Genomic DNA, 12,382 nt, shown 5'->3' with positions numbered 1-12,382 from the left:
GATTCAAGCTGATAGAAGAGTAACTTTGACTGAAATAACCACTCGTTACAACTGAGGTATGCAGCAAAGCATTTGTGAAGACACACAACCTTGAGGTGGATGAGCTACAACAGCAGAAGACCCCACCGGGTACCACTCATCTCCACTACAAATAGGAAAAAGAGACTACAATTTGCACAGACTCACCAAAATTGGACAGTTGAAGACTGTCTGATGAGTCTCGATTTCTGTTGAGACATTCAGATGATAGAGTCAGAATTTGGGGTAAACAGAGTGAGAACATGGATCCATCATGCCTTGTTACCACTGTGCAGGCTGGTGGTGGTGGTGGTGGTGGTGGTGTAGTGGTGTGGGGGATGTTTTCTTGGCAGACTTTAGGCCCCTTAGTGCCAATTGGGCATCGTTTAAATGCCACAGCCTACCTGAGCATTGTTTCTGATCATGTCCCTCCCTTTATGATCACCATGTACCCATCCTCTGATGGCTACTTCCAGCAGGATAATGCACCATGTCACAAAGCTCAAATTTCAAATTGGTTTCTTGAACACGACAATGAGTTCACTGTACTAAAATGGCCCCCACAGTCACCAGATCTCAACCCAATAAAGCATCTTTGGGATGTGGTGGAATGGGAGCTTTGTGCCCTGGAAATCTTCATCAACTGCAAGGTGCTATCCATATTGATAGGATAGCACCTTGCAGTTGATGGATATTTCCATATATATTAGGGGTTGCACCGACTAGTCGACTAATCAACTAGTCGACCTTAATGCTCTGTCATGACGCTTTAAGCTTGACGTCGACTAGTCGCTGGCCTATAGAGGGCGCAACAGGATAAACAAATCCTGACACGCAGGCTCTGTTTTGAACAGTTAAAAATGACAAATAAATGCATACTCCGTGAGCTCTCCACAAGACATGTTTGATTACCATCTGGATGCTCAAAATTGATCGGGAGAATGCAGGCTTATTTTACACGTAAGTTAATCATTGTGCTAAACTGCGTGCTGCATTGCAACGCACACACACACACACACACACACACAGCCTGCACACACGGAGATCGTGCGCGCCTCACACAAAACCATTCAGTAGCGCAGAAATGTATTGTCAACACTGTTCTATGATTTATCAATAAAATAGCTTAGAAACTGAAAAGTTCTAGCATATATTTCTTGATAGCTTAAACTCACAGCTTCACTATTAGTAGAGAGACGCTGCCAGGTAGAATTAATTCACACGCAATCACTCACTAATGCATTCATATACATGTAATCTTTATTGTGCTACTTTATCTGTATCTTATTCAGAACGAGCAGAAATCTGTGAGAAATATAACGACCATAAGACAAAAGAACTGATGCAAAAGCTGCCATGTAGGACCAATAACCCAGTGCTGTGTCATATGCCACAGCTGTTCTATATGCACAAGAAGACCCGTGTTCGCGTCTCAGCTCTAGGTTCAGGTTTATTTTTTTAAATTAATGACGTCATCAGCGACTAGTCGACGTCGACACGACTTTCATCACATAAATGTCGACTTTAAAAAAATGGAAGTCGTTCAACCCCTAATATCTATATCTGCCATGACAGTTGATCAGGTGGAACTGGGGATTGAACCAACAAACCTTCCAGTTAGTAGGCAACCTACATGAACCCCTGAGCCACTCAACAAACTGAACATTTTTCTGTATCTTTCATGTAGCACAAACATGAAAAAGACATTGCATACTCAGAAACAGTAAATGTATTGACTGCCTAAATTCGGAACCATATATATTTTTTTGTATTATTAAAAACCTCTAATTAAAATCTACAGGGACTCACCTGCTGGTTGTTCCTGTCTGTTTTCTACATTATGAATCCACTGTAATATGTTATTAGCCTTTAGGGGGCGCTCTGGGGGGAAAAGGAACACCTCTCCTCCAGTTCTTAACTTTGAAATCACCAAAGCGGGAAGTGGAGGTACAAAGCCAAGATACTTCTCCAGGATAGACCTCCCAACAGGTGTCCGACCCCTAGAACAATGAAACCCCATTGTTGACAAATAACAAAGGGTTTGCTTAACAAGAATGCATTTTGATTAATTTGTCAAACAGATCATGTTCCTCACAGATGGATCCAACAAGGCAGGAAGGAATCCAGCTGTCCAGAGCTCAAGGGACGCTTTATCTCGGCTAAAGACTTCGAACTCTCTGTGCTGTCTTCCTTTCCAATAAAAAGTAGTAGCAAAGGTTTCCCATCCTCCAAATACCAGGGAAGATTCTCCACTGTCAGTTCAGGCTTTAATGCAAACATATTTTTATGTTGTTAGTGATTTTTTGGTAGTTTACAAAGGCAAAATTTCTCATTTTCATTCTTTACGTTTTTTAATTCAAGATTATTTAAATGCTATTTCAGCTTTATTAAAAAAAAAACATGTTATTTTAAATAGTTTTAGTTTCGCTTAACAGCACAGTGGGGATAGCCAGTTAAATAATGCTATTTAAATTCCAATAAAAGACGTAATTCTAAAATAATGTACCATTGCACAACCATTGAAGCAGGGTGTTTAGAGAACACCAAGAAGATATGTTCCCAAAACAACTTACAAAATGATCCAGTTCCACTTGTTTTATGAGTGAGACATGGTCCGTTGGTGAGGATGATGGGATAGAATAGATATCATAAGGAACTCCAGGACCGCGTGATACCAGTAAAGCAGGCAGGTTCACTGACAGTCCCTCTAACCTGAACAAATAGAGAGCAGTCAGCTGGAACGCTTTGTTACACTACACTGAAAAGTCCACACATGCATCATCTTGTTAAGGGGCTTAAAATCTTTTTGAATGCAAGATATGATCTTAAGTTAATAACATCATCAAAATAGTTGTGGTAAAACCGTCAGATACCATTGCTCTGCCTCTTTGTGGGCAAACAGCCCAATAATTGTCTCTCCTCTGAGGAGTCTTGCAGCTTCTTCAAATGTGGTTACACCTAAAACATAAAGAGCACATGACTGACAGATTCAAGTGCATATCAAGTTATGCAATACGTGCTACACACCCATAAAATAAATGTTGGTTGCCATAATATAAAATAAAGAATGCTAAATACAAGTACAATAACATTTCAAGATTTCATTTCAAGATTTCATATAGTATGCCAAAGATCATGTCCATGATTCTGCTATGCCTTTAAAGGTTCACCATAATTTTAAAGGGGTGATGAACTGAGAAATCAGCTTTTCCTTGAGCTTTTGATATATAAAAGCTCATGGCAATATAAGAATATCCTGTAAGTTTCAGAGCTTAAAATTTCCTGGTTAGTCAAAGAAAAGCTTTTATAGACACCAGGCTCAGCAAACAGTCCTGTGCTTCATACTTATGCCACTGCGCAATGAAACACCGCCTATACAGCGCATCTAATCCAGTAGCCTCGCCCACCGACTGATGGAGGGCTTGTGCTAGCTGGTCTACAACAATAAACATGCCAAGGAAGATTAAGATATTGCGCTATTCCTGGTTGTGGAAGAACAAAGTCGCTGCATAAGCTTCTTTCGGATCCTAATATTAGAAATGTGTGGTTGAACTTTATTTTTAAAGAAGTTTTAGCTCACGTGGGGCAGACATATTCACTTCATTTCACTGCGGGATCGTTTGTAAACAAATCTCCAGTCGATGCTGGATTTGGATCCGACAGGAATGGTGCAACACACTTATGTGAGTAAAACGTGTTTTTATATGTAATAATATTGCATTGTTATAGATCGTTTTGCTTATGTGTACGTGTCTAACAGAGCATAACTTTAGCACGCTGGACTCAGACACGTATGGGCCAGGGCTCGCAAAGCCCGGGAGGCCAACGAATTTCCTTATATTCTGTGTACGATCTTGCGGGCTATGTGCAATATAAAAATATTAGTCCAATCAATTGCGGGTCGATGAGAAATAAATCATTGTGCTTGTTTGATATAGACGTTTATGAGCCCCGTGGTCGAGAGAATCATTCTGGTTGCCGCTTCTCCCTCAATCTCTCCTCTCCCTCGTGAACTGACAGGGGAGCTTAATCTCATTAAATATGCAAATCTTATCTAATCCTAGCCTTGGGCGTTTACTTCCAAGTCTCCAGTGTGTCACGCCCAAGCCTGCAGTCTCCCTCTCATTTACTGAAGCTTTCGCGCCTCGATCGCCCCCCGGTGACCGGTCCCAGTATAGCCGCCCCTCTGTGTTTTCTAATGGACGCGAGGCAAACTAAATAATAAAATTACTCTTCAAAAATTTTCGTCCAAAGTTAGTTTATGTCACTGAAGGCAGTTATCATCACGATGATTTCATTTCAGGTGTTCGTTTTAAAAATAAGTTTACTTTGAGTTAGTTATTTGGTGCTATAAAAACGGGGGGTGTGACGTCATGATTGACAGCTGAGACTGACGGCTTCTCTGAGTGAAGTTGTCACTGAGGCACTAACGGACTTTTTTCGAAATTTTTGGGAGCAGATTAGAGCTTTAGCTTTAATTTCTACATTTCCATAACTGTTTATTTCACACCAACATAATTAATCGTTCTGCATCTGCGAGAGTGTGGGCGGGCTTTTGATATCGCGACTGTACTTCCTGCTCTACTTCCTGCGCTCTACTGCGCAACTCCGGTCCTGAAATCGCTACTGCGCAGACTCGGTCCCAAGATGTCAGCGCCGTGCAAGGCCGCCTGAAAGCTTCAAATCTGCCAAGTGGAAACGGATGATGTCGAGTCGTCCATATTTTTTTACGGTCTATGGTCATGCCCACCTAACGCGTTTTGGAGAGAGCCTCCAGTGTAGAAAATAGCCTATTCCTATGAATGTAAAAACCACACAAACATCATTTAGTTGACCTCAGACAACAGTATAAAAAAAAAAAAAAGCCAGTTCATGACACCTTTAAATGACACCTGTCACTCATTTAACAGATTAACAAAAAAAATATATATAAACACTTTTTGTTATACTGGTTATACTGGCAACTCTCTTCACATGTCCTGATCAATAATAGAAGTGGTCTAAATATATATAAAAAAAAATTATGTATATATATGTTTTGTGGAAGTCTCAGGACCAAACAAATGTTTGTCCAATCCATATACTGTAGAATAAAATATTAACGTAGTGTCCGGGACGTCACCAATAGGATTCTGAAGAAAAGTCGACCCTACTTTAAGCTTCAGCACTGGTCGGGTCTGCTAGAGACTGACTGAGAGTGAATCTTGCAGAGTCACTCTCAGATAACTGACAATGGGCAAAGAAGCGGGATGTGGCTGGAGCTGAGGTGACATTATGACTAACAGACAGCAGACAAACGGCTATCCACCTGTCACTCAAAGTGGCCACGCTTAATTATGCTGAACTTTAAGGCATTATATAATTTAAATAAGCGAGTTATAGACCCTTTTACAGCCCACGTGATCAAAGAGTTGCGCGCGCATTTTGGCAACGGAAGTGGTGTTGTTCCCTAGTGGTTCTAACGTTTGAGCAACTCCGAAAGTTTATCAAAACGGTTTCCCAGCATCAAAATGTATTCCCAGCATCTGGCTGTTGCGTTTTTGGTTGCACTAATCGCTATTCCACCAATGGGCTTAAGTTTTATAGAATTCTGACAGGATCACGGCCGTTTCAGAAGAACCGGCGGTACGCAGGCGATTAAATGCATTGATTGGAACGAAGACATAAAAATGCTCGCATAAAAAAAATTATTTGTAAAACATTTACTGCACTTGAAACTTAATTATTTATAATAAACCTCCCAACATTGGCTGCCACTGGTGTGTATAATGTACCCCCACCCCCAGATTATCATATCAATAACCACAGTACTTATCAACTTCATTTGTAATGATTTTATTAATAGTTTAACTGCAAAATAACCATCTGAGAAATGTATGCAAGCAACATAGTTGCTATTAAAGTACTAACGTTATAGCATTACAAAATTAAACTTTAAACAGAAGTGTCGACACGAATCAATAACATAAAATGTAAGGAAAATGATAAATGTATGTCTGTGTGAAGGATAAGAATAAATGTAGAAAATTGTATTGGACATTCTGTAACTTACATGCCCACAGACAACGTATTCATAAGCATCCAGTGATTTATATGCTTGTCTCGGTTGTACACGCTCGGTTTCTCAACTAATACGTATATATCCGACCACTAAGTTATATCTGGCCATCTGCTAACGTCTTCTATCCACTCCACTATAGTACACGGATCTGGTAGCCGAATACCATTTGATAAAGTCAACTTTTTAAAATAACTTTCTCGGTTTGTGTTGCTTAATCCGCTCACGTAGCTTGACATGCTGCTGATTCTTGCCACAGTTTGTTGCCAAAATGCGCGCGCATACGTTGCTACGTCATCATTGTATACAAACAGAAAAAGGGTCTATAAAAATGTTTTTACATGGGGTTTAATGCAATTCTGCTCCCTTTTGGAGCCTGTCCCTAGTGGCCAGTCGATGAATTACAGTTTTAGTTACTTCCGCATTAGCTTCAAGAGAATCTGGGGGAGGTTGCTGCTTGGTCCAATCATTGCATTCGGACCGAAAACAATGATAGGACAAAGCGGCAACCTCCCATAGGATGTCCTACCTATCAACATATGTATTTCTACCTCCGCACTCCCTGCTCATGCAGACATCTTAGATCATCAGCCCATTCATAAGGCTATGCAGAGTTGTAGACAGTCACCAAGCACCTTTACAGCCATCATTTACAGTTCCTCCTGAGCCAAAACAACAAGCAATACTGCGTCCACGCCATGTCATAACCGCAATTATGAGATGGCAGCACGTGATGTTCTACCTGAAGCTGTTCACATCCTCAAACTTGGATTTTTGATGCTTTGCAGAATTTGCTGTGTGCGTTCAGGTGTTTCGGAGGAGGCGTAGCTTTGGAGATGCTCAAGGTTTTTATCAGGGTTGGAGAAATTGCACATACCTGATCTACAGTATCTATCACATAGCAGTGATTCCTGAGAAAAGGGAGCTTACCTGTGTCTTGTTTTGAACTGAACAGGCCCAGCACTCTGACAGTGGACAAATATACATGTTTACTGTACAAATCTCCCTCTAAGAATGACATCACCTCAGCAGAGGAGGATAGATGACAAGGACTGGAGACCAGACTTCTGCAAGAACAAAATTTAACTCATTAATAATCAATCCTGAGGTGTGGAATGTTCAATTGCGACGTCTTGATTAAAGGCTATTGGCTTTCTGGGTGGCAATGTAGGCAGATCATTTATTATCACTGCACTGTTGTCTTGGGAACAACTATTAATTGATTTTTGATGGTGCTCTATAGATGAGTCACCACAATTGCCATCACATATAACAGAAGGCAAACTGCAAATGCACATTGTAGCATTCGACTCCTGCACACAATCATCAGGCCACTAATTTATAAAAAGACACCAGCTTTGTAACGCAGACTTAATCACACTTAGAGGATCGCACTTTGTGTGAGAAAGAGGATGTAAAACTCACAGTAGTATGAACCTGTGTAGGCTCTTGGTTCCCAGCATGCCGGTATACAGCTGAGCAGCAGACATAGGGCGGTAGATCATAACAGTGGGAGAGGAAGTGACATTCTGATCACTGCAAATATCAGTCCATTCTCCACAGTCTACTGCCGCCAACTCCACCCCACTCATACCTGGACATGATAAAGAAAGTGACACACAGAGAGCAAAAACAAGTCTTTAATTCTTCACCGCCCTGACTGACATTTGTGCACATTTTTAACAATGCATGTGTGTTGTTTTTTGATAAAATGGGCACACATGTGGAGAATCCTTTATTTCTTTGATATTTTAATTATGCAATCTTTAGGTGAGAAAAAGTATTTGCCTCCTTTAGCTGAATATTATATATACATTATATAACAGATTAAGATTATATAAACCTGTATGACTTTATGTGGAACACAGAAGATGATATACAATGATACAATACAATTTGAATCAAAACATGATACAATGAGATTCTAATAATTGTTTGGACCTCAAAATGCTTCAAAATATATCTTTTTTTTTTTTCATAGCAAGAATTGTATTAAATCACCAGTTTTATTAAATCAAATGATTTAAAGAAAGATAAGGAAATAAAGGATAGAGAAAATTATGGCATCGATCAACTAAAACCACAGAAGAGTAAAAAATCATTACAAAAAATGCTCAGAAAAGGGATGTTGGTTCTGAGGAAAAAGTCCTACATCATTTGTTTGCAGATTCCACTTGGATGTTATTTTATCATCTAATCCTAATGCAATGACTTAAATATCCAAATACTTTTTGAGGCAGTTGTAAAAGCAAAACTATTTATTATGTGGAGATCACAGAATGTTTTTCTTTAATATTGGCTAAAAATGGATTCCATCAAATGACTCTCTAAAAAAAAAAAAAAAAAACTAACAAAAGAAAAAAACTACATTCTGCTACTCTGGCAATTGTGTTCATCATTGAAATGTTTTTACCTTCAAGCGCATCCGCCACTTCTATATACGACTGAATGAAAGCCATACAGACAGCATCCCCTAGAGGACAAAAGTGGATATATCAGGTTTGATTCCTATAATACAGCAAATGCAGTGAGACAGATATTAAAACTTACATTTAAAAAAGAACAGCACAACTGTTATATCGTTCTGTGTGACTGTAGTTTGAAACGTGTCTGATGTGAGTTCAGTAACAGACTCCAAATCTGGCATGTGATCGCGGTCTCTGTACACAGATTCCGATACCTCGTCATCAAGGATATCTGGATAAATCAACAAGATCTTTAGAACCAGTCTGAAACCATTCTTAGACATGGAGAAGTGATCGCATAGGTGGCGTCCTACCAAGATCTGACCAATGTTCCTCATCTCCCTCTTCAATCTTGTGTTCTTGCAAATGTTCTTCTTTGAAAAGTTTCATAACCTCATCTGCACTATTCAGGGTAAAATATTTCACATCCTGTTGACAAAAGTTCTTGTTAGAAACAGGCTTTTCAAATAATCACAACCACAATCAAAGGTTAAACTGACCTCCTGTGGGAGTCTGTAAGCAGCGTTGTATTTCAGGGGAGTTTTCACATGAGGACTTTCCCTGATAAATGAAAATAAAGAAACTAATTAAGATACTGAAAAATAATCTGTGGAAGGCAAATTAGAGATGTCTATTGTACTGGATACTTTACGGATATATAGCTTACTGTTATTCATATTGTCCAAAGAAAATGTGTTTTTAAAAAAAATAAAATTCACCAAAATCATGAAGAAGAACTTTCTATACTTCCAACTTTTGTTTTTTATCAATTATTCAGAGATTATTTTTTTTTTTAAATATAATTACACATACTACCGTCAAACATTTAGAGTTTTTCTGAAAATAAATTAATACATTTATTGGCAAAGTTGCATTAAATTGATCAAAAGTGACAATAAAGACATTTACATTTACATAAAATTTCTAAATAAATACATTTTCTATTCAGCAAAGAATCCTTAAATTTTTTTAGAATGGTTTTTGACCTACAAAGCACGGTAGCAAAAACATTAGCACAACAACTGTTTTCAACAATAATAATACCGGTAAAGGTTTCATGAGCTCCAAAGCAGCATATTAGAATGATTTCTGAAGTATCATGACACACTGAAAACTGGAATAATGATGAAATGAAATGATAATAATGATAATGAAAATTCTACTTTGCCAACACAGGAATAATGTACACTTTAAAATATAGGATTATAAGATATTATACGATTTGTTATAATTAAACGTTACACATATAAATCCACTTGAGATTTCCGTCTGGATTTGGTATACCCAAATTGAAAAGCTTCCTATACCCACATAAGGTGGTCGAAATACAAAATGTTAGTGTCATTTTAAAGGAAAGGAAACCCATTGAAGTTACATAAAGCACTACTAATAAACATGTAAGTATATGTTGTCTGAGCTGTGTTTGAATAAATATTGCATACATGATCCAGACAAAATTCTTTTTTTCCAGTATTTTCTGGAATTTAGTGGAAACAGCCAAAACTGTCTGGAGGGTGCTAGACAGCACACTTTTTTCTGCGGCTATTACAGCTCAGACAACATATACTTACATGTTTATCACTTTTAGCAGTGTTTTAAGTAACTTCAAAGGGTTTCATATAAATGACACCACAATTTTGTTTTTAGACCACTGCGGGTACGGGAAGCTTTTCAATTTTGGTAGGCCAAATCCAGCTGGAAATGGTACCAGAGTAATTTAGTGTAAATAAGTTACTTTGTGTAAAACTAATGCCAAAGTGATGCACATCTCCAGAAAGTAGAGACTCTAAACTTTCAAATGGTACCACATATGAGGTCAGAGCTCCTCCACAGACATTTAAAATGGAAAGTAAATACTTGATGATTTAATGTCAGACCCTGTACCAGGGAGGGTCTGGGAGCTACCCAGCCTATATTCATGGAGAGAAAGAGATTTAAAAAAAAGAACGATTAAAATAGATTTTAAAATTTTATCTTAGATAAAAATTATAGATCTATTCTTAGTTCATTAAAAATCTTTTCATAAGATTCAACTGAAAAATAAAGAATTCTAACAGAGTTCAATCTATGAGTGTCCATCAAAATATGCTTCAGTGGTAATGGATTCTGGCACGAGGGCCATAAAGGAGGTTCATGAAATGTAATGTATTAGCTAGTTGCTTATTGTAAAGTGTTTCCATAGACTCTTCCTACATAAATGTTGATGTTTTATGGATTGCGCTATTGTTTTTATCGTCATCATCTGCACCTGTGAATGAGCACTACGCCAACCTCCCCGCGGAGCTGCAGGGCAAGAGTTTGAGCAGTGGCCCGGTCCAGGTGCTGGGTTTGGGGCTGAGAGAACAGATACAGCACGGGCACACTGAGGTGGATATGAAACACATCTACCTCAGACGGGTCCACTTCTGCCTCTGTCTGCCAGAAACGTCCACAAATGGATCATGAATTTATGCAAGAGACTTGAGAATCAGAATAACAGCTTTTCATCATAACTGGCATAAATATCAGGAAGTAGAAGATGCTTACTCACCACTAGAGGTGCTTCCATCAGCTGGAGGAAAGTGTGTATGTTGATGGTTTCGAGTGGTTTCCTCATGGGAATGCTGGGACATGGATCAGACTGCCTGGACACACCTTTACAGTGCAAAAACCACAGTCGTGCTTGTGAGGAAGAGGAATCAATGGCCCTGTGATAGATAACAGAACAAGATACATCTGAGAGACACAAAGAAGAAGAATTTGATATAATTTAATATAAAACCAAACAATATCTATTATGTTCTTTCATAATACACTAATGCAGCATCACCTAATTTCTCACAGTGTCTGAAAGGGTTCGATAAAAGGTTGTGTCTCTAAACCCCTTCTATGTTGGAAACAAAATGCCCATTAACGTAACTGAACTTCAGCTCCGGATGCTTCCTCAGCACTTGCATACACAGTGATATGAACAGTAACGATGGCTTGGGTTTTATCTCTTCAATTTGAGTCAATAGAGTTTAAGTTTGAAAACAGCATCTGCTCGACAGAGTCAACTTTTTCAACTTTGGTGTGTTATGATATGGAATATCCGCGGAAGTGTTACTAGTATCTTAAAGGCAAAATATGTAATGTTTCAGCATTAAAAATATAAAAGATCACTATATCTATGTTATTTATTTTTTAAAGTTGTGTGTTTACATTATCCCGACAGTTCCAATTAACTTCTAAATCCAGAGAAATTAATATTTTAATTCGAAGACACGGACCGTGTCTTTGTTTCCGTTATGTCGCCCGTCTTTCACGTCATATCCACGTTTGCGTCTTCCTGCGGATCTCGGGCGGAACCGCCAAACTCAAAGAGGAACACTGACAGTATAAGGGGAACACCCATATAAAAAAGTCTGTATCATAATGGATCATGACTACTCTTTGCCTGTACGTTTTGCCAGCTCAACAAAGCGCAAACGTACGGGTGAAAAAAATGACCCGAGAAGATTTTGGGACAGTAGAAGAAGCAAGAGACGTGTAAACCTTGGAGAAGCCTTTGAAAGATGGCGAAATCTTCGTGACAAGCTCGGACTGCAGAGAGATATGCTGATCTCGCTTTCGTTTTAATAAACAGGTAATTTAAGTAACCATTCAGCTAACATAATAATCATATAATCATAACATGCTGTATGTTTGCATATTGCATAGCGATCTTGACCACATTGAGACGCGTTTAGCTGAATACGTATACATTTTGTATTGCATCGGCTTTTCAAACAGGCGGATCCTGTGTTTTTGGAGACTGAAACTGAGACTTTTTAAAACTGATTCAAAAGTATATTTCTATCCGTATATTTGGTGACACGATGAT

General features: G+C 38.6%; 1 protein-coding gene across 6 annotated transcripts in view; it reads right to left on the bottom strand.

Moving 5' to 3' along the window:
• Window positions 1-12,382, bottom strand: part of txndc16 (thioredoxin domain containing 16) — a 39,419-nt gene that overhangs the window by 22,241 nt on the left and 4,796 nt on the right. For 4 of the 6 annotated variants that reach the window (XR_010908086.1, XM_067455809.1, XM_067455807.1 and 1 more), the window contains 12 exons: window positions 11,072-11,228; window positions 10,790-10,956; window positions 9,042-9,102; window positions 8,856-8,970; window positions 8,627-8,773; window positions 8,490-8,549; window positions 7,502-7,670; window positions 7,007-7,143; window positions 2,892-2,976; window positions 2,592-2,730; window positions 2,114-2,283; window positions 1,828-2,018 (listed from right to left, as the gene is read on the bottom strand). Coding sequence is in view for 5 of the 6 variants with exons in the window: in XM_067455809.1 (XP_067311910.1) it covers window positions 1,828-2,018; window positions 2,114-2,283; window positions 2,592-2,730; window positions 2,892-2,976; window positions 7,007-7,143; window positions 7,502-7,670; window positions 8,490-8,549; window positions 8,627-8,773; window positions 8,856-8,970; window positions 9,042-9,102; window positions 10,790-10,956; window positions 11,072-11,228 (1,598 nt within the window). In the remaining variant the exon portion in view is untranslated. Of the gene's footprint in view, window positions 1-186; window positions 228-1,827; window positions 2,019-2,113; window positions 2,284-2,591; window positions 2,731-2,891; window positions 2,977-7,006; window positions 7,144-7,501; window positions 7,671-8,489; window positions 8,550-8,626; window positions 8,774-8,855; window positions 8,971-9,041; window positions 9,103-10,789; window positions 10,957-11,071; window positions 11,229-12,382 lie in introns of all 6 variants that reach the window. The other 2 variants (XM_067455810.1, XM_067455811.1) reach the window with 1 other exon arrangement.

The sequence above is a fragment of the Pseudorasbora parva genome, chromosome 10, assembly GCF_024679245.1.
Source record: "Pseudorasbora parva isolate DD20220531a chromosome 10, ASM2467924v1, whole genome shotgun sequence".
Taxonomy (NCBI): domain Eukaryota; kingdom Metazoa; phylum Chordata; class Actinopteri; order Cypriniformes; family Gobionidae; genus Pseudorasbora; species Pseudorasbora parva.
Note: the sequence above shows the minus strand (reverse complement) of the source record. Positions and strands in the feature narration are given on the sequence as shown.